General features: G+C 40.9%; 2 protein-coding genes across 11 annotated transcripts in view; one reads left to right on the forward strand and one right to left on the reverse strand.

Moving 5' to 3' along the window:
* PDE8B (phosphodiesterase 8B) overlaps positions 1-8,023 on the forward strand; it is a 239,340-nt gene extending 231,317 nt beyond the window's left edge. For 8 of the 9 annotated variants that reach the window (XM_035014694.1, XM_035014695.1, XM_035014696.1 and 5 more), the window contains 4 exons: positions 1,348-1,468; positions 3,029-3,196; positions 5,577-5,706; positions 6,241-6,350. In XM_035014694.1, coding sequence (XP_034870585.1) covers positions 1,348-1,468; positions 3,029-3,196; positions 5,577-5,706; positions 6,241-6,350 — 529 coding nt within the window. Of the gene's footprint in view, positions 1-1,347; positions 1,469-3,028; positions 3,197-5,576; positions 5,707-6,240 lie in introns of all 9 variants that reach the window. The other variant, XM_035014690.1, reaches the window with a different exon arrangement.
* A 2,976-nt stretch (positions 8,024-10,999) lies between these two features.
* Positions 11,000-20,281, reverse strand: part of WDR41 (WD repeat domain 41) — a 49,416-nt gene continuing 40,134 nt past the window's right edge. For both annotated transcript variants that reach the window (XM_035014702.1, XM_035014701.1), the window contains exons 9-13: positions 18,541-18,725; positions 15,522-15,643; positions 14,611-14,699; positions 13,654-13,787; positions 11,000-11,214 (exon numbers count right to left, since the gene is read on the reverse strand). In XM_035014702.1, coding sequence (XP_034870593.1) covers positions 11,062-11,214; positions 13,654-13,787; positions 14,611-14,699; positions 15,522-15,643; positions 18,541-18,725 — 683 coding nt within the window. In that variant the 3' untranslated portion in view covers positions 11,000-11,061. The remainder of the gene's footprint in view (positions 11,215-13,653; positions 13,788-14,610; positions 14,700-15,521; positions 15,644-18,540; positions 18,726-20,281) is intronic.

A 20,281-nucleotide genomic window follows, 5' to 3' on the forward strand; every position in this document is an offset into this window, starting at 1 on the left:
TTCCTGTGCTCAGGTTTGTGAAGTATAAGTGGGAATTCCGTTTTCCCTAACTTCTCCAAGTACTTAGCTGCTTCGTAGGGTAAGGACAAGGAGAAGTAGCAATAGTTGGACCACTGTATCAGACAACAAAACAGTAATCTTGCCCTTAAAAGCTTACTTGTACTTTTCAGACTGCTTTCATCTTTCTGAATTTCATTTGGTTTTCAGTGGGTTCATGGACACATTTTACATACCACAAAATACTTAAAATATTGTCTTACTAGTAAGTACAGCAGATATTTTTACCCTCCCAGGAGGACATCCCTCCTTTTGTTAACTCAAGGAAGATGCATCCTTCCTCATCTTTCCCCAGTTCAACGTTTGCCCCTTAAAAACGTAACACATGAGGAGATAGTGTTGTTCGACAGGTCCCAGCAGAGTTGTTAGAGCCCAAAGGGTTGGACAGGCTTCCCCCCTCCTGGCCGTTGTACTCCCATCTGGGCAGAGTGGGACAGCTGGGAACAGACAGGAGCAATTCCTGTCAGCTGCCCTAACCCTGCAGTCAGGCTACGGCTAGTTCCCGCAGAGCAGCAGACTTCTGGAGGGCCAAGCATGCACAGAGCACAGAGCTCACTCTGGCCTCAGGGACAATGCGTCAACAGGAACCTAACTCTTTAGTTTCCAGAAATCTGAGAAAACATGGAGACCAGTTATTCCACCTTCAGAACGTTTCATCAGTGTCAAGGACTGTTTTTAGAACTTTCACTGAAAGAATTTTCTCCAAGAGCCAATTTTACTCAGCTCTCCATTCTGGCTCCTGGAAGTTAGAAAAAGACGATAGGAACTGGAGAGTAATTTTGGGTAGGTTTGTTGCTCCATGCATTGCCCCTTCTATCTAACTTAGAGAATCACTTATTCATGGGAAAACATTATTCCAGTGCCACCAGCTAAAGGAGTACAGACAAGTCTCTGTAACAGAAATCTCTGTGTCTGAGTCACCAGTCTTGCCGGGCAGGAACTTGTCATTTCCTTCCACCTGGCTGTTTCTGTGTTGCCAAGGGAAGGTAGAAGGAAACTACTTTGTAAAATAAGTGCCTACTACGTGACCTCTCTCTCTCTCACACACACACATACACATACACACACACGTGTCCTACAAGGGTCAGCTGTACTGGGGCCCATGGAATGGCGTCAACAGGTCCTGGCTTACTGGGAAGAGGAGCAGGTAAACTTGATGATCTGCACTCAGTTCTCAACTCCGTGCCCCCAGCTTCCTCCCACACTGTGGAAGTGTGGTGAAATGGTAGCAGAACAGTTCTCATTCTGGACCTGATATGAACAAGGCTCTTTGTCTTCTGGTTATTTTAGGACCCATTATCGAACACTGCGCCAGGCTATTATTGACATGGTTTTAGCAACAGAGATGACCAAACACTTTGAACATGTGAACAAATTTGTGAACAGCATCAATAAGCCAATGGCAGCTGAGGTAAGCATTTCCCCTGTGATAAGATACATCCGAGTATTATTTCCATTAGAGGCTACTCTGGCCTCAACACACTTTCTCTTCATCCTGAATACAAGGTGGTTATCTGCTCGGAGTTGGTGAAGAAGGGCTGGAAGTGCTGGCCACAGTAACCCTGAACTCCTTGAAAGAAAGGTCCTGAGATAAGGCCCATGGTGACAGGAGGTGGTAGGCCCAAAGAGTAAGACAGACAGGCCTGCAGACAGCGGAGGCTAGCCTAAATGGGGGTATTTTAGAGGATCCAAAGCCCTTTCTAATTTTCTGTCATTTGAGACCTCAAAAGTGGCTATTTTAAAAAAGAGAGACAAACCAGGAAACACTCTTAACTATAGGGAACAAACTTGGTGGTTACCAGAGGGGATGTGGATGAAAGGAAGGGGGGGAAATAGGTGATGGGGATAAAAGAGCACACTCGCCCTGATGAACACTTGAGTGATGTATACAACTGTTAGTTTCAGGTGTACAATATAGTGATTCAACACTGTATATTAACTATACTGGAATTAAAATAATTCAATAAAATAAAAAAATAAAATAGAAGCTGAAATGTAGTATTAAGAAAAAAAGTGGATATTTTAAAGAACTGTATTTCTGCCGACTTGCATTAAAAACATCAGTACCTAAAGACTCCATAGAGTCAAACTGTGAGTGCTAGTTGAAAACAAAAGCATTTATGTCATTTTTCCTTTTTAAAATTTACTGATACACCCTAGTCCTGCCTTAAAGCCCTTCCAAACTTGGGTTTTAGAAACATGCACAGAACGTTCACATCTCTGTTGTTTTAAAATGAGTTCAACTGACCTCCGAAACCATGAAGCTGTTCATAGCCCTGTAAAATTAGGAAAGCTTTATGCTCATTTCCATTGAGAAGAGGTTGCGTATGTGGATGGATGATGAACGGTTGTCTTAAAAGTAACTTGATGATCAGTAAGGAGACTGTTTGTGTAGGACCCTTCACATGACCAGCATAGATGGACAGTTCCACCTCACTTGTTCTACTTCATCCCCCAGGGGTCCCACAGCATAATGCCAGGGCCCTCTCTTTTTAGGAGACTGACTTAGGGGGTAAGGATCTGGGGATTCAGGAGGGAAAAATTATACAGAATTTAGAGTTGAGGAAATTCACCTATTAAAATAAGCCCCCAGCAGCTCTGTGTTGAGATTTATCATTTACCACAGTGTCTACTGTAAGCAGTATTTTACCAGTGGTAAGTAATCAAAAGAATAACCTTCAGAACCTATTACTTGTGTTCCCATAACCTTCAGAACATAACCCATAACCCATAATCCCTGCTTGTGTTCCCTCTCTCGCTGTGTCTCTGTCAAATAAAATCTTAAAAAAACTGTTTTTGTCTCGACTGAGGTTATTTTTGTACAAGGATAGGTCAGTGTATTATATATGGAATTAAGGATGGGAAAACTTGAGTCCCAGTCACGTCTAAATGGGCCTGGGTGCTGACCATCTCATGTCTGGTCCCTGTGGTCATAACATCATTTTAACCCTAATGTGACCATGTTTTCCAGATTGAGGGCAGTGACTGTGAATGCAACCCTACTGGGAAGAACTTCCCTGAAAACCAAATCCTGATCAAGCGTATGATGATCAAGTGTGCTGATGTAGCCAACCCTTGTCGCCCCCTGGACCTGTGCATCGAATGGGCTGGGAGGATCTCTGAGGAGTATTTTGCACAGGTACACCACCTCTCTAGGGAAGCTCCACTTCTCTTCTGGAAATGGCTCCAGGTCATGGAACTCTGGAGATTTTCCAGTCGAGTAGCCATCAATTAATAAATGAATCCTCCCTGGAAAGCCCCGGCCCACAGTAGACTTCTGGTTCCTTCCAAGAGTGACTGATGTGGCTGGTCACTGACCAAAGTCATTCTAGGAGAAAGGGTGATAAACTGAGCCTTTGGAAGTATCGTTTCATCATCAAAATGTGAGATCCTGAACTTTCACAAAAACTGGGCTACCATCCATTCACTTACCAGGTTATTCTTCTCTCCACTGAGCCCTGTGGGGACACAGATAGGAGCATGACACACTCCCACTCATGGGCAGCTCATAAACTGTAGGGGAGAGGTGTAGACATAGATAGGTCCACACATCGCTAAAAATAGGAAGTATCTCTAAAGGAGGTATGCTAAGTGCTATCTGAGTTCAGATATGTTTCCTAGATGATTAAAAAAAAAGCAGCTTTTGGGGAAGTGGTATTATTAAAGTGTTTTTGTTTTTTGAAAAGATTTAGATATATGGAAATAGGAAAGGACTTTCTGGGGGAGAAAGTATCCTGTGTAAAATTAGTAAGGAAGAAAAATAGAATTTTTATATAAGGAAAGTAGCAATATGTAGTTCATTTTGCCAGTGTGAAGGAGTTGAAGGAAAAAAAATCCAGAAATTAGTAGACCACAAGATGCCTTCTGAAATACAGGCCTACTTCCAGGGAAGAGGCTCTAGGGCTGAGGTGCATGTGTGTGACAGACAGAAACACACACACAGTTACAAGTCCTGCACTGTGGGAGGGCCAGTGTGGCTGAGTGTACCATGAAGGCAGGGTAAAGAATGGCTCACCATGTCCAGAAGGGCTGGCGGGGGCATGACCAGTCAAGTACTCAGTAAGTTAACTGCAGCTTTCAAGGCCGGAAAGATGAGCTCCTGAAGTGAAGGAAAGTAGGACAGGCAGTTCTGAGCTTGCCAGAGAGAAGGGGTAAGAGTAAAAAATCCAAACTACTCCTTGAACAATAGTGGAGATTTTAAAGATGCCTTTATCGATTAACCTGAAATGAGCAAGCTGAGCCAAAAGCTGGTAGGAGGCCATTAATGGACCTCCCAGGACCCAAAGAGAGGGCTTAAAATCCTACTGGTAATTATTCTCTAAGTACGGATATGGAGAATGGGAAAGAAGCACTTTTAAGTTATTTAATGTAAGTTTCTTGTTCAGGTGTCCTTCTCCCAAAAAGGAATGTACTAATGTTCACAAGCACTGTGGCCTAAAAATCAAAAGTCAGAAACGAAGCCTCTGATCAGCTGGCCTCTGGTTCAGCACACCATCAGGAAAATGGGGATCTTAACATTCAGCTCAGTACAGGCTGGCCTTACACAAATAAACACACACTCTACTGTGCAAAATTCTCAGACTGACACACTCCTTGAGAGAGCCACATGACCAGTACCCAAACCTGAACAACCACAGTTTGTCCTTCTTTCAAGTAAAAATAGAACAAGGAGGCTGCTTCAGCTCAACTGCATAAATGCTTTTCCTCCAGACAACCTCATTATACTGTGGTAGGCAGTGTGAGGGCTTCAGTGTACTTGCCATTTTGTCACAACAGAGAATTTTAAAAGGACATATACTCAGAGGTCAAAATGTATTAATAATTCCTACTGCTTTAATGAGGATATTGGTAAGTAGAACTGGCTTTTTAAACTTCAGGCACGTGATAGTCAAGAATACAGTGACTCCTGGTACAGTTTGGTGGCAGTGCCTTGATTCACGCTAAGGCCTAAGCCCTTTCACACCCCCGACATTGCTTCTGCACCCTCACTGTAAAGAGCAGTATTCCATTTGTGTTAGCATTTGGTGGTAATAGTAGGACTTTGGAAACATCTCCAGAAAGGGGTTAAGAATCCTGAGATCAGGGGCGCCTGGGTGGCTCAGTCGTTAAGCGTCTGCCTTCGGCTCAGGTCATGATCCCAGGGTCCTGGGATCGAGCCCCGCATTGGGCTCCCTGCTCAGTGGGAAGCCTGCTTCTCCCTCTCCCACTCCCCCTGCTTGTGTTCCTTCTCTCGCTCTGTCAAATAAATAAATCTTTAAAAAAAAAAAAAAAATCCTGAGATCGGTGCTTCAGGAGGGGCTCTGGTATCATACAAGAGACTTCAGAGTCAGAAGACCTGCCTTTAGTCACCCCCGCTCATCAGGTGGTTGACTTACATAAGCCTCGGGAGCTTCCTGAACCTATGTCTTCATACTTACAATTGGATGAGGACCCATGTTCAGAGTTGTTCTGAGAAATGAGATGCTACTGGGACAGCTCCTCAGGTGCCCCAGCCCCGTGTGTGTTCTCATTTCTTGTAGACTGATGAGGAGAAGAGACAGGGGCTCCCTGTGGTGATGCCAGTGTTTGACCGGAACACCTGCAGCATCCCCAAATCCCAAATCTCCTTCATTGACTACTTCATAACAGACATGTTTGATGCTTGGGATGGTAAGTTGTTCTGTCACCCCCCCCACACACAGAATATTTTGTTAATGACACAAGTTGGGCCTAAAGGTGTAAGTGAAATGTTAATTTTGGTTGTGTGTGTGTGAAAAGTTAGCTGTCGGCTGTCTGGAGCCAGATGGGGTGGGGCGCATGTGCACTCTGCATGCCCAGCACCTTGAAAACTCAAAGGATGTTTGAAAACTGCAGCACCAAGTCTTAACCTCTGGGAAGCCTAGGTTTCCAAAGCTTGCAACAGTTTTAGCCTGTCCTTGGAGAACCTCTAGAAAGAATACTGACCGAATCTGTGGCTCAGAGTAGACTGAATCCATTCTGTAATGTTGCTGGTAAGTGGCGCTTCAATTTTTAACTGCAAGGGCCTGTTTGTATTTCAGAAGCTAGTGTTAACAACTTACTTCTCACGCTGGTGTGTGCACTGCGGTACCTCTCTTCCACTTCTGAGCCCCAATCTGTCCCACAGAGCCCCAGTCTCGCACATGTTCCGGCCACCTAACTTGTGATCCTTTAATGTTCTTGCAGCCTTTGCCCATCTGCCAGGCCTGATGCAACATCTGGCTGATAACTACAAACACTGGAAGACATTAGATGACCTCAAGTGCAAAAGTCTGAGGCTTCCATCTGACAGCTAGAGCCAAGACAGAAGGGGACCTCGTGATCTGCAAAGGGCACTGTGAATCACAGTCATGTAAATAAGAGGCATTCCTTTCTAGTGAAAAGGACAGGTGTAGGTGAAAGAGATGGTGGTTTTTTTTGTTGTTGTTTTTTAAAGACTTTATTCATTTATTTGACAGAGAGAGAGATAGCGAGAGCAGGAACACAAGCAGGGGGAGTGAGGGAGAGGGAGAAGCGGGCTCCCCGCTCAGCAGGGAGCCCGATGCGGGGCTTGATCCCAGGACCCTGGGATCATGACCTGAGCCGAAGGCAGACGCTTAATGACTGAGCCACCCAGGCGCCCCAAAGAGATGGTGTTTAATACTGGACTCTGAATCATCCAAGTCCCCAAACTGCATTTTTAGAAAGTTACATTCCATGAAGAAAAATACATGTTCTTTTGAACACTGAAGTGACAGAATAAACACAGGGCAAAATCCTTCGTCCTGTTGTCACCCTGTCTGTCCTCATCAAACCATGGAGCTCATTTACTATAACTAGCAGGACACACGCAGCAAAGACTTGGTGCCTGTGAGCCCATCTTGCTGGATGACAAAGTAGCTTAGCTAGTGTTCAGCTCGTCTCTTACCATAAAAGTCACCGTCACTGTTTAGCTTGACTATTTTCCTCAAGAGTCTCAGGCTGAAGGATTCATAATACGTAAGGAAAAAAATGAGCAAAACAACTAGGACCAAATTACCGATAAACGAGTTAGTTTCACCGCCTCTATGGCTAAGCAGTTCCTTTGCTCAGCGGAGTGACACCCAAGGCCAACCACTGCCTTGGCCTGGTGAGTGCCTGCTGTAGACCGGTAGCAGCACCTTTGTGGCTGTGTGGCCCTCCTTCCTAGAAGAGGAATTCAGCCTAACACAAAGCCCTTCATGATGGGCAAGGGACTGACACCTTGTTTGGGGGGTGGAATCCAAGAGCTTCCCTTATTCCTGGTTTACAGAGGCAGTCACAAGGCACTATGGTGAGTATATAAAAGCCATTAAATTTGAATGCCCTTGGATAAGCTTTTAAAAAAAAAAATTTATATACGTTTGCTGTTTAAAATTTTTATTAAAGCACTCTAAATTTACTGGGTGTAAGTCAGTCCATGGAGTAGGTTGTGCCGTGTACCATCTATACATATATATTTGGGGGAGGGATGGGGCAGTTTCAAGGTTCAGATGTTTGTAACCTATCTATATTTGAGACCTTGCCACTTTGCTTTAACGATGTAAAAAAGACAAGACTGCAAGATGTGTAAATAGATCAGAAAATAGGCATAAGGGGAGGCAGTAAATACTATTTTATGCTCTTAACTGTATGCTAAAAGCTTCTAAAGCACAAGTGCATATTTTTATACAGCTCTTTTGAAAACTTTCTGTGATCTACATGAAGTTAGACTTGAGATTTTCCTTTCTCTTTTACCAAACAACCCTCCTCTTTGTGTTGTAAATATCAAACTCAGTAAACAAAGTATCTTCCTTTTCAAATCCTCTGTACTCCCTGCTGCATTTTTAAGAGGTATAAACAGAGGCTGAATTAGTTGAATAGTAGTTACTTTTTTCAAATGAAAATTGGAATGTAGAACACTTGAAACCAGTACATGGGAAGAAAAAAATAACTTATTACTACATAATGTGCCAATGTTTTTTTTCTATGTTTTGTACCAAAAAATGAAATCATATATGACAATTCCACGTAAAGAAATGTATCTAAATTATTTTTGTTAGAAAAGCGAATGTGCTTGGTCAGGACAGCAGCTAGCTTTGTGTTGTAATGCTGCACTATGTAAATGTGATGAAAATGTTTTTGTGAAGTACTTGTAACTAAATTCCTACAGCCATTTTTCATTCCCAACAGCTGTTTTTATTTTATCTCTTTGGCCTAAACTTTTCATTATTTCAAAATTTCGCTTTACTGTCCTTCTTTATTTCATGAGTCCCACACTTTACTTTCAGACACATTAAAGTCAGGATGTCAAAATCCCATTTTAAAGAACTAAATAACTTGCCTAGGCTTCAGAAGCTTGCTCCAGACAAGGACAATCTTTACCTTGCCCTGTCGCTTTCAGTTCCATTGGGTAAGTAACATTTTTTCTGTAAGAATGTTACAGCTTACTCCCTGTAATGTCAAATTAATTTCATAAGAACTTAAAGGCTTTAAGACTGCCAGATACCAAATCTTTAGCACAGCTATGATTTTAATCAGTGTGTAATCCTCTGAATTGCTAACTAAATATTGCCTTCTCCCATATAGTCTTTCAGCAGGTATAAACTATTATAAATGCCTCTTTATACTTAGTTGTTTACTAAAACATTCTGTGTTGAAGGGACCCCCTACTGATTGAGAAGAATGCACTCTAATATAGGTAGAAGTCACATTAAGACTACTACTTCACTAGAAGTTAGTTATAAGGTCATTCTTGTAGCGGTAACAATGTTTTATAATTCGAAGTCATTATTTACTTCCAATTTTAGATTTTCAAATTTGCTTCCTAAGTCAGGACTGGTTAGTCTTGGGGGCAAACAACAAGCCTCCGGCTGAGAAAGGAAAGATACAGTGCCCCTGAAACTTAGGCTCTTGCTTGTATTATGTGAAGACAGCCAGAGAGGGAGGTAATAGGGGATTTTTAAATAAAAATGACAAGGCCCACTACATAGTGTTACTTGGGGTGCTTCAAGGTCAACTTCTAGCAGCAGTCTACATACAACTACTGAGCAGCCATCAAGTCTGAGCCCTCGTAGAAGCTCCCATCTTCCTAAGTGGGGGGCTTCCCTCCAGACAGATAAGAGGATTAGTACTGGTTGCTCCCAAAACTCACCTATAGTTTCTGTCACTCCGTGGGAATAGATTACTAACCCAAAAACTGTTAGGAAATAAAACAGTTAAAAATCTATGAATTCCTTGTATGGTTCATGGAAGAGGTATTCGACAACTCAAGAAAACAACTTGAACAAAGAAAAAGCTAGCTAGTAACAGAAGAAAGTCCAGCTATTGAGTAAAATTTTAAAGCCTGAAAATGACTCAGAGATACCTAACTAAAGTGATCAACAATCTGATGGAATAGGGCTAATTGCAAGGCCTTACCTGCCTGGGCCTCAGTTTCCTCATTCCTAACATTAGGGCATCGGTCTGGCATAGATGACCTTAGCTCTTCCAGTCTGGAGGTAGTTGTGGAAGCAATGGTCAAAGAGAAAACTAGTAAAAACAATTTGTAAAAATTCCATTAGAGATGAGTGGGATGAACAGGTGAATCGGCAGAGAGCAAAGGAGAAGGATCAGTCTTCGAACATCATAACAGGATTCTTTGATCAGCACTTTAAGAATAACTCCACTTTCTTTTTTAATTTTTATTCTTTAGTACCAAAGGGGAGAAGGAATATTCTGTTCTAAGGCTGGTAGGGTGATAAAGAGGATTAAATCTGAGTGGTCACAGCAAGTAACTACACAAATGAAGCCTTTCTCAAGTATTTCATATTGGAGAAACGGTAAGATCAATCAGGTACTTGTGGCTCCAGCCTCTGACTTGGGAAACACCGTACCTCTTTACTGATCTAGCTCTCATCCCTGGCATATATGAGGGCTAGGTGCTGGTCCGGTCCCAATCTAGCTAATCGCTATTCGGCCAATTCACATGGGGGCAAAAAATACACCCTGGTAAGATTCCTATTGATGAGTTTATAGGAATTGTAAAGCTAAACTAAAACACAACAAAAGCATTTAAACAAATTACTTGGCACCACCAACAAAAAAAGTTGGAATTAAACAGTGTAAGACTCAAGTTTGCTCATAGAACATTCTTAATTAGTTACTAAAGACCAGGGAATCTGTAGGAGGTAGGATATATTTATCACACAGATTCTTAATCCAACAGGCTCTAAGGAAAACCAAAGAACAAAATAAAACTTCTAACGAATGCCACAGTTATGCTGTTCTATTTCCACCTCTTCACCGGGTCTAGGTTCAAATGAAGCAGCTCAAACCCAGCACGCACCCCTCGAGCAGCAACACAATCTCCTGGAGGTCTCAAGGTGTAAATTCAAGACGTGCTACGTCCTACCTGTTTTTCAGTGGATTTTTCATTTTTATCCCAAAATATCTTCTATAATTATTATATTTTTTAAAGTAGGCTCATAAGTTTTTTAAAAACAGGTATAGTTAAAATACTCATTTTGAGAATAAAGCCAGGTACTTCAAAATTCAGAAAGGCCTAAATGAAAGTACATGTAACTTTTTAAAAAATTTTCGTGATGAGTAAGAATGTAATTAGAGGCAACGAAATTATACTAAATCAAGTGAGAGGTTCTGAGCACTTTTTTCATTAAACGTAAGCTCATAAAATTTAAGTGTTATTTAAAAAAATTTTTCTATACGGACACTAGGCTAAAATTCTTTACCAGTATTTGTGCTCTGATCTGAATACTTTCTGAAAATTCACTGCTGAAATTAGACCCATTTCCTCAGTGGTTTCAGGTTACTGCTGTGAAAAGTCAAACAAAAAACTTGCAGTGTATTCTCTTGTGAATGTTAATACCTGAGAAACAACTTGCAACTCTTGATCTGGGGGTTGTGAGTATGAGCCCCTCACTGGGGGTGGAGATTACTTAAACTCTTTAAAAAAATAATACATTACAAATTTGAGTATTACCCTATATTTGATGTTCAAGGTTCATGCACATGTGTTCCAAATTCCTTCAACTAGACAGCAAGATATAAGTCACCATTCTCCTCTAACTTTTGAAATAATTTTAAACTGCGCAATCCAGATTCTCTTTCTCCATTTTTCCACAAAATAATGAGATGGTCAGCAGAGCATGTCACTAGTCCATGATCTTCAAAGTACAGAAACATCTGTAAAGAAATTTAAAGCCACCTGATTATAGGAACTTCAAAGAGAAAAGGCGAGACTAACATATGCTTGTAAGATAGTTTAACTTGCAGACTTATTTGAATCTGAATATAAAACTCATTTTTCAGGACAAGTTGTGTAATGCTAGACCTAGCATTATCTTGTATTTTAATAATCAGAACTACAATACCTATCTTTGTGAATTCCCACAGCATCTTCTTCAGTTTTACTATAATCTAATTCTTCAGGTATTTGTTTTAAGATTATGTCAGAAGTCCTCCCAGAACTGCTTCATCAATTATACCTCCCTCATTATTTATGGACAAATGGCTACCAGTAAAATGTCGAAACTCCTAATTCTGCAAGATAAACACTGGCTTGAGCTCTCTAATCCATAAGCATTTACAGAATGCCATCTATATGCTATGGTCCCTACCATGAAGAAGGTTCTAGTTCAGTTGTGAAAACCACATCATAGTTGAAACAAAGACTATGTAACCAGGTACTAAAAAATGTAGTTCACACTAGGATTTGCCACAGAAAGAGAGGATCTAGATCAGTAACCACTGAAACTGTCAAAGCTTCAAAAACCTAAAACTTCCGAAATGAAGGGAAGGTCATGCCTGGTGAAGAAATAGGCTGGAAGAGAAGAATAAAAAAAAAAGTGTTCACGAAAAGGCAGCAGAGCTACCTCTGCAGTAGAGAGCAGAGCCTGGTGAAGGCGAGAGTAAAACGAAGGAGAGAAATACAACATCAAAGAGCAGGATGGGAGTTCTCTCTGAAATAACAATTCTGAACAAAGCAGGATAAGGCCTCAGCTGATGATCTGTAAGTGAAGAGGGGGAAGGAGGGGAGCAAAATACTACAGGTAACAGGGTTGGCTAGAGAGTAAGGGTAAAAACATAAAAGGAATGAAGAAGTTCAGGAGGTAGCACCTAAAAGGGAGCCGAGATTTTTCTCAAAGAAGCCAGAGATATTTAAAAAAAACTTCAATGTCAACACTTTCAGGAAAATTCCTCAGGTCTACATTATGGCAAATATGCCACTCTGAAGGTTACCCCATTTATTTTTTTAAAAAAGATTTTATTAATTTACTTGAGAGAGAGCACAGAGGGAGACTCCCTGCTGAGCAGCGAGCCCGATGCAGGACTCGATCCCAGGACTCTGAGATCATGACCTGAGCGAAAGGCAGACGTTTAACCAACCGAGCCACCCAGGCGCCCCTACCCCCACCATTTAAAAACCTTTAGTGGGTACCTACTATTTTAAAAATAAAGCCAAAATTAATCTGATGCAAAACTACTTTCTCAGGCTTTATCTCCTACTAGTGTCTGTTCACAGAAAACCACTGCTCCAACCCACCCAGTCTGCTCGTGCCACCACGGAGATGCAATCTTTGCACTTCTACCACATTCTGTTCTCCCCAATCCCAAACTACACAACAGCCACCTAAGCGAAAGCAAAGTTAAAAAGCAGAACAAAAGGAAAACAACTGCGCTACGTGTTAGAGGAAAGCAAAGATAAATAAGACCCAATACCCAACATTAGGGAACTCAGGGTCACAAGGCTATGTATGTTAACCCTCCCCAACCTTCTAATTCCTGAGCACTCGCTGTCTACAGTCATCTGGGCCTGCCTGAGCGGCTTAGGTTAACAACTTATTTGGGCTGTATCCTTCCCCTCTAGAAGACCTAGGAGGGCAAGGACTGTATGACCTGTATCTTCGTAAACTCCAGTGTCTAGTATACTGCCTAAAACAGAAGCAGTGATTGCTAAGTGCACTGCAGCTGCCCCGAAGCATGAATGCACATTCAAATGAAAAGTAATTTGTTCCTCCCTGGCTGGGAAACAGGGAAGAACAATTTAAGAAATTCATTACTTAGGGCCCTGCTTATACTACTACCAGTTCCAATCCTCTCCCTTTCATTATCAACAATGGTGCATATAGTAAATATTAATGTATTTGGATTTCCACAAGGTAGAATTGTATACATCTTACAATTCTCAACTAGTATTTTCATATATGCACAACAATAACCAAGACCCTAAGTCTTAGGAAAGCTAACAAAATATGATCCTTCAAAAGGAGGTAAAAACAGTACTCTGTTCATGAATGTGATAAAGGCCCCTTGAATTCCATTCTGCAAGGCTTTAACTCTACATATAACCCAACCCTCCATGCACCCTCTGCTACTGTTAGGTATTCAACATGATTCATATCATCTGATTCTCGATGTCTCCATCTCATAAATAATGGTGATTAAGCCCATTTTTAGAAGCAACACATTCCTTGCTTCCTCACTTCGTGTCTCTGTAAAGGGAGATCTTAATTGTACATACTATAACCTATCCATGTTTAGATTCAGCAAAAACATACGGAAAAAAAAAAAAGTACAGGACTTTATGAATGCCCTAAACCTTTACATGCTTATTAAAAATACCTCCACAGATGAGGAGTGTCCAATCAAATCTCCAATAAGCTCCAATGAGCATGGAGGAGAATTTTCTTGTTGCTTTTTAACAGGTTGGCTGGCTTGCTTGTTCACTCTTCCAAATCCCCACATGTTAAAAAAACCTAGAAAAACAAAATCATTTCGGTCATTTCCAAAATTACTGTACTCTTTACTTAAAGATCAGAAAAACAGAAAATTTAAATGCGAAGATGTTCTGTACTTTAGTCAAGGGCTAAGGGGATGGTATGAAACACTAAGCTAGGGTTTTTGTAAATCTGTTATTTCATCTTAACTACCAGGTTTGCTGCTCATCTCTTTTATTGGCCCTACTCACCCACTGGTAAAGGTGTATTAACATGACAAAAAGGCACTGGGAATAAAAGAGAGCAGTAAAAGGCCTTGAATGTGAGTGTCCAAAAAAAAAAGCCACAACACAGATCTATCAACAAAGCATAGATGAAAAGCAACGTGTGTCCAAAAACAATATCCTAGCATGTCACATGACCAGAAAGAACTCCAGAGGTAGCAGCATCTGATTTCTTAGGCAAAGGTTGCTAATGAACCAGGATTTTGTTTTTCAGAGCAAACACCTGCAGGTCAAGAGCTCATGAGATTACGATATAAACACAAAAGTGTTTTTTTCCATAAACTGAGTTCAATATTAATGCTTCCAGGCTGAAAGAACACTTGAATTTGGTATCTGATGGTACAAATCCTCGTTGTGTATCAAGCATTATGCTGGACAATATAAAATGAATAATTATGTCAATGGGCCATTTGTTCAGAAATGACAGTTTCCCTTAAAACAATAAAATACTAGTTGAGATGAAGAAAACCAGGCAGTTCTACATTAGAGCAATATTAAGATATGATCCGAGATCCTGACTAGCATATGCTTCATGTGAACATGCGCCTTCTGCCTTTCATAGGAGAAAAGACACACACCTGTTGGTACAGGTTCAGCTGCAAGCTGCTGTTTTTCTCTTAACTCCCAAATGCGTACACTGCCGTCTTCCGAGCATGAGATTAACTGCCTGTCAGAACAGAAAATCAGTAATAAAAAGAGAATGTGCCATGGAGGGCCAATGCGAAATTTGCAGCGAAAGAAATCAGTGGAGCCCTCAACCGCTTCTCTTCAGTTCTGGGCAGGAGCTGATAAAAATCATAATTTAACATGGCTTTACAATGCAAAGTAAAAGCACTCTTCGGGAAGGGCACCCGTTACACTGTTAAACTGGCTCAAATGTGATAAATACTTCATCCCATTTTGTAAAACACATTTACGAAAACTGTATGAATTACACTTTCAAAATAATCCTGACCTGTCCCCCCTTCCCTCCTCTCACAGTATCTCTTCTCAGGGCAGCTCTAACACTAACAGTATCCTGCACAGAAAATAGTATTCCCTTCCTGTAATTTCATCCCTAGAAACTCAGCAGCCAAATTTATCCTGACAGGAAAGCCCTCGCTTAGTAGCCTCACACAAGGAGATGACCATTTCTTTCTGGCCATCAACAACTACAATGAACATATGAGTTTCTGGAAAATATAAGAAGAAAAATGAGCACATAGTGCCCAGAAGTCTTTGTCTTTTTAAATAAATACCAAATTTTAACGTTATCTCTTCCTATCATCAAATTCAATGTAATTCATTTGAACGCAGCTTCTTGTAAATGTTGTAACATTTTGCCACAAACTCTTCTGTTAGAGACAGCCATGGGTATTGTCCATTTCCAAAAGAACCTACCAGGTCAAACCAGGGAGCCAGATGAGCTTTGCCACTTAAGAAATTACCTTGGTGGCGCTAGGAAATGTGAATTTCTTTCATTTGTTGTAGAACAGACGGGACCATGTACCTGTTCGGAAGTTTGGCAATGTGCAGGACATTAGAGTCATGGGCACTTTTCTGGCAAGCAATCACACGCTTCATGTGAAGGTTATACACGTATAAACCCCTTCCGACTGCAGCAAATACATTCTGGTGGGGGGAAAAGTTCAGAAATGGGAATAAAATTAGTACTTACCACTACACAGTATAACAGATTTCCAGCCCGGCTATACCATCAGAAAGCCACTGTTACCTTCCCTATTCCTAGCTCTTAGTCCTACCTACTGTACTGCCCCCTGAAGTGCAAAGGAAAGCTCAGAGCATTTAAAAGGTAGAAGGACAAGGAAGTTCTGCATATCACACCCCTTAACATCACCTTCTTCCCTCACTAAAATACGACAACTCGAGAGAGCGACTACAGCTGCAGAATGGCCCTACAGCGGAGGCTGCTGAGGTACTACCTAGGTGTTCATTCACGTAACGCTCTATCCTTGGGAAGGTACTTAGCTGCTTCTGCCTGGACAATGCGAGCAAAATTACCTGTACCGCACATCTTAAGCATGCAAGAGACCTATAAAGGACACAAAAAAGCATATGCTGTACGGACACTATCGTCTTAAGATCCTCTGAAGGATTTGCAAAAACATTTTTCCAAATGTATTACTACAAATACCTTTTTACTAAAACAACTTTAACTTTCTGAAGATACTTTCACCAATATTTATCTTATGACAGCCTCACAACATCTCTTTAAGGTAGGGAAAGCAAGTACTATTGCCATTTTCCAGATAAGCCCGTTAAAATTTTAAAAGAAGATTGAAGTCACTCAGAAAGTTAAGACATGGAGCGGATATTAGAATCAAGGTCATGTTACTCCAGTCCCTTGTTCTTGCCTCACACCACACCACCTAGCTTCTGAAATTATTCTGCACATCGCTAGACTTCGGTAGCACTCACCTAAGAATCACTTTCTTATGCAACAGGTACCCCAGTAAGGCAGCCCTTTCAAAACCCCTACATTGCCTCCCTGTTTTATACCAAAAAAGTCTTCTCATGCAGCCTCAAAGGCGACAAACCCAACTCTAAATCTGGAATGATCCCCTTGGCCCTAGGGATTGGTACTCTGCATTTAGCAAGATGAGCTGAGGACCAGTGTCAGGGACATTGATAAAAGCTGGCCAACTTGCTAAAGTCTAGAGCCCTATGGGTAGCAATTCAAATGCAAAGAAAGCCCCAAAACTAGTTCTACAAACCAAGAAATCTGTGCAGAGTTTAAGTGATTTACCAAAGGTCACAAAGAAAATTATAAACACAACTAGAGAGTTAATGAGCTCTTGGATAGCTATTACTCAACAGAGTCACTGCATCAGTCACCTATCATCAATAATTAATGGCCCCTCTGGGCACCGGGGTGGTTCAGTCAGTTAAGCATCTGCCTTCAGCTCAGGTCATGATCCCAGGGTCCTGGGATGGAGCCCCACATCCCTGCTCAGTGGGGAGTCTGCTTCTCCCGAGATCTCCCTCTGTTCCTCCCCTCAGCTCTTGCTCACTCTTCTCTCAAATAAATAAATAAAATCTTAAAAAAAAAAAAAAAAAAGGCTCCCTGTAGAAAGAACCAACCTCCTATAAAGAAGAAATACTAGGGAAAACTGAGTAATGCTTTATTAAGCATTTATAGCAGTTAATAAGCATTAATCAGAACTTTTGAGATTAAAAATACAAAATGAAAAACCTTAAACACTAATTTTTATAAACAAGAGGTTATCAAATGAAAAAAATATAATTTTTAAGGCCACAACTCTTAGAAATGTGGTTTCCATCTTTTCTGAGACCCTAACATGTTTATCATATGTATTAATTTTTTTTTCCAAAATAAAGCATGGATTTAAAAAAACAATTTTTGGGGGCACCTGGGTGGCTCAGTTGATTATTAGGCAGCCGACTCCTGATTTCAGTTCAGGTCATGATCTCAGGGTCCTGGCATGGGGCCCATGTTGGGCTCCCCACTCAGCAGGAAGTTTGTTTCAGGATACTCTCTCCCCCTCTGCTCCTCCCCTCCCCAAGCTCACTCTCTCTAAATAAATAAATCAATCTTAAAAAAAATCTTTGGGCATGTTAGTGTTCTGTTTTGCTTTTGTTTTTAAAGTAAAAGAAGTGCACAGAAAACAAAAAATGGACCATTCTCTCCCCATCCATAACACTATCACTGAGTTTTTTAAAATAAAAATAACAAGCAGAGTGCCTGGCTGGCTCAGTTGGAGGAGCATGTGACTCTTGATCTTGGGGGTTGTGACTTCAAGCCCCACGCTGGATGCAGAGATTACTTAAATAAACTTTAAAAAAAAATGCATATGATTATAAAAGGTAAACAGTATAGAAAGGCACAAAATAAAGTGAAAAAAAAAAGCCTCCCCCCTTTGTAACTCAAGGGTTACAACTCTTAAACATTTCTTCTGATTACATTTAGAGAAGTAAGCCCCCTTTGCACACATTTTCTAAGCCTTTGAAGGCAGAAGAAGAAATGTACAGATCAGGGCCAACATTCAGTAATCTGTTGGTAAAAAAGATGTAAAGTGTTTCAATAGCATCACCACCAAGGCCTAAAGGAATGAATTTAGTAATTCTCACACAAATCATCTTGCCCCAGGATGCTAGTAGGCTAAGAGAAAAACATTCCTAAAATTTTTAATTTCCTTTACCTCTGCAGGAAATGCACAAGCATCTTCAAAAGATCCTTTCCCAAAGTGTTTCTCAAAGCCCATTTTAAGGCTTATCCTCAAATCCTATGGGATTATTTAATCCAACCAAAAATTTCAGAAGTGTTTTTAAATCTATGGACATTTAATCACTTCTTGCCTCACAGAAAGGAGCTAAGATTAAAATGCTTTTTTAATGCAAGGTGTGCAATCTTTGAAGAACATTTTAAAGCATAACCTGAACATTGGGAATGATACCTTTCTATATCCATCAAGAGATTAAGTTAAAAAAATTAGAAACTGGGTTTATTAAAAAAGCCAGTTTACAGATATTTTCTCAGGTTTTTTTACCTCTTCATCCCATGTTAAATGATGAATAGAAATGTCATCTGGTTTTTGGCAGAGTTTTATTTCTTGCTGGGTGTCCAGCTGTGGAGATGGGTCCCAGAAGCTGCATTCACAGGCTTGCACAGTCCAGTCCAGGATATCCCAGATGATCATTTCTCCAACATGGGAGCCAGTTACAAAACTCACATCTAGGCAGAATTCGTATTTGTCTCCTTAGTTATCATTTTACGTAGGCTAAAGGTAAAAAACAAATGGACTGCCTACTTGTAATGCTCTATAAAACAACAATATTTAGACTAGTGAGATACCTAGACAAGCCAAACAGAAAGATACATACAGCAGAATGGCAAGACCAGAAAGAGACTCAAGTCTACTTGGTTATTTAGTATGTGATAACAGCATTTCAATTCAGTGAGGAAAGAAATGCCTCACACTGGATTATTTGGTTAACTAACTGAAGAATAGAAATAAAAGAACCTTACCTTGGAACATATACTGTGTAGAAAACGGACCCTTCTCCTGTGTCGGTCTTTTCCTGTCACACTACTACCATACTTACAACACCTGTGACACCAGATGTGTGTTGGCTTTTCCCACACCAAGCAATTCTGCGACTCTAGCTGAGTGTCCTACAATTTAACTCATTCTGACACTCTACCTGGAGGTAGCATCAGATGCCAATTGCAAGTCCAGGCTGTTACCTGTGCTTCTCACCAATCAGCTCCCACTTAGGTTCAATTAATTTGCTAGAGAAGCTCACAGACCTCAGGAAAAGTTTCCTGTTTACCAGCTTATTATGGCAGGATACGATAAAGTACAGAGAGATGAAACCCCAGATGGAAGAGATCTGTAGGACAAGGTGTGTGGGAAGGGCTGGAGGGCTGCAGAGCTTCCATGTCCTCTCCAAGTCTGCCACTCTCCCAGCACCTCCACATGGGGGGGCAATCTGGAAGCTCTCCAAACCCCACACTGTTGGTACTTTTATGGAGGCTTCATCATGTAGGCATGATCAATTATTAACTTTCCAGCCCCTCTCTGGAAAATGAGGGGTGGAGCTAAAAATTCCAAGTTTCTAATCACCACTTGGTCTTTCTGGTGACCAGCCCCCATCCAGAAGCCCACTAAGAAATAATGTTCTCCTATCACCCAGAAAATTCCAAGAGATTTAGGAGCTTTTATGTCAGGAAATATTAGACCAAATATTAGAACAAAAGATGCTCCTTGTGCTCTTATCACTTAGGAAATTACACGGGTTTTAGGAGCTCTGTGCCAGGAACTGGGAGCAGAGACCAATACAGTTTTCCTATTATTTTACATATGTCAAAGTAAGTTTCAAATATATTAGAACATTAAAGGTGCTTAAAGGAGGGGTGCCTGGGTGGCTCACTCAGTTAAGCATCTGACTCTTGGTTTCAGCTCAGGTCATGGTCTCACGGTTGTGAGCTGAGTCTGCTTGAGATTCTCTCTCTCCCTCCCCCTCTCCCTGCTCACTTGAGTGCATGCTCTTTCTCGCTCTAAAATAAAAAAAATCTTAAAAAAAAAGTGCTTAAAGGATTGAAAAAAATAAAGGTAAATGCTTTTATAAATGCAGAGTGCTAAAAAGCTCTAAAGGAGGCAGGGTAGGGAAAGATGTATGTGTAAATATCTGCTAAGCAAAAAAAAAAAATCATATTTAAATGACAAAAGACTGAAACATTTGCAACTCAGATGTCAAAATGGGTTTATTATACTTGATACATAAGGA

Source organism: Mirounga leonina, unplaced genomic scaffold, assembly GCF_011800145.1.
Source record: "Mirounga leonina isolate KUSES-001 unplaced genomic scaffold, KU_Mleo_1.0 Mir_168, whole genome shotgun sequence".
Classification (NCBI taxonomy): Eukaryota; Metazoa; Chordata; class Mammalia; order Carnivora; family Phocidae; genus Mirounga; species Mirounga leonina.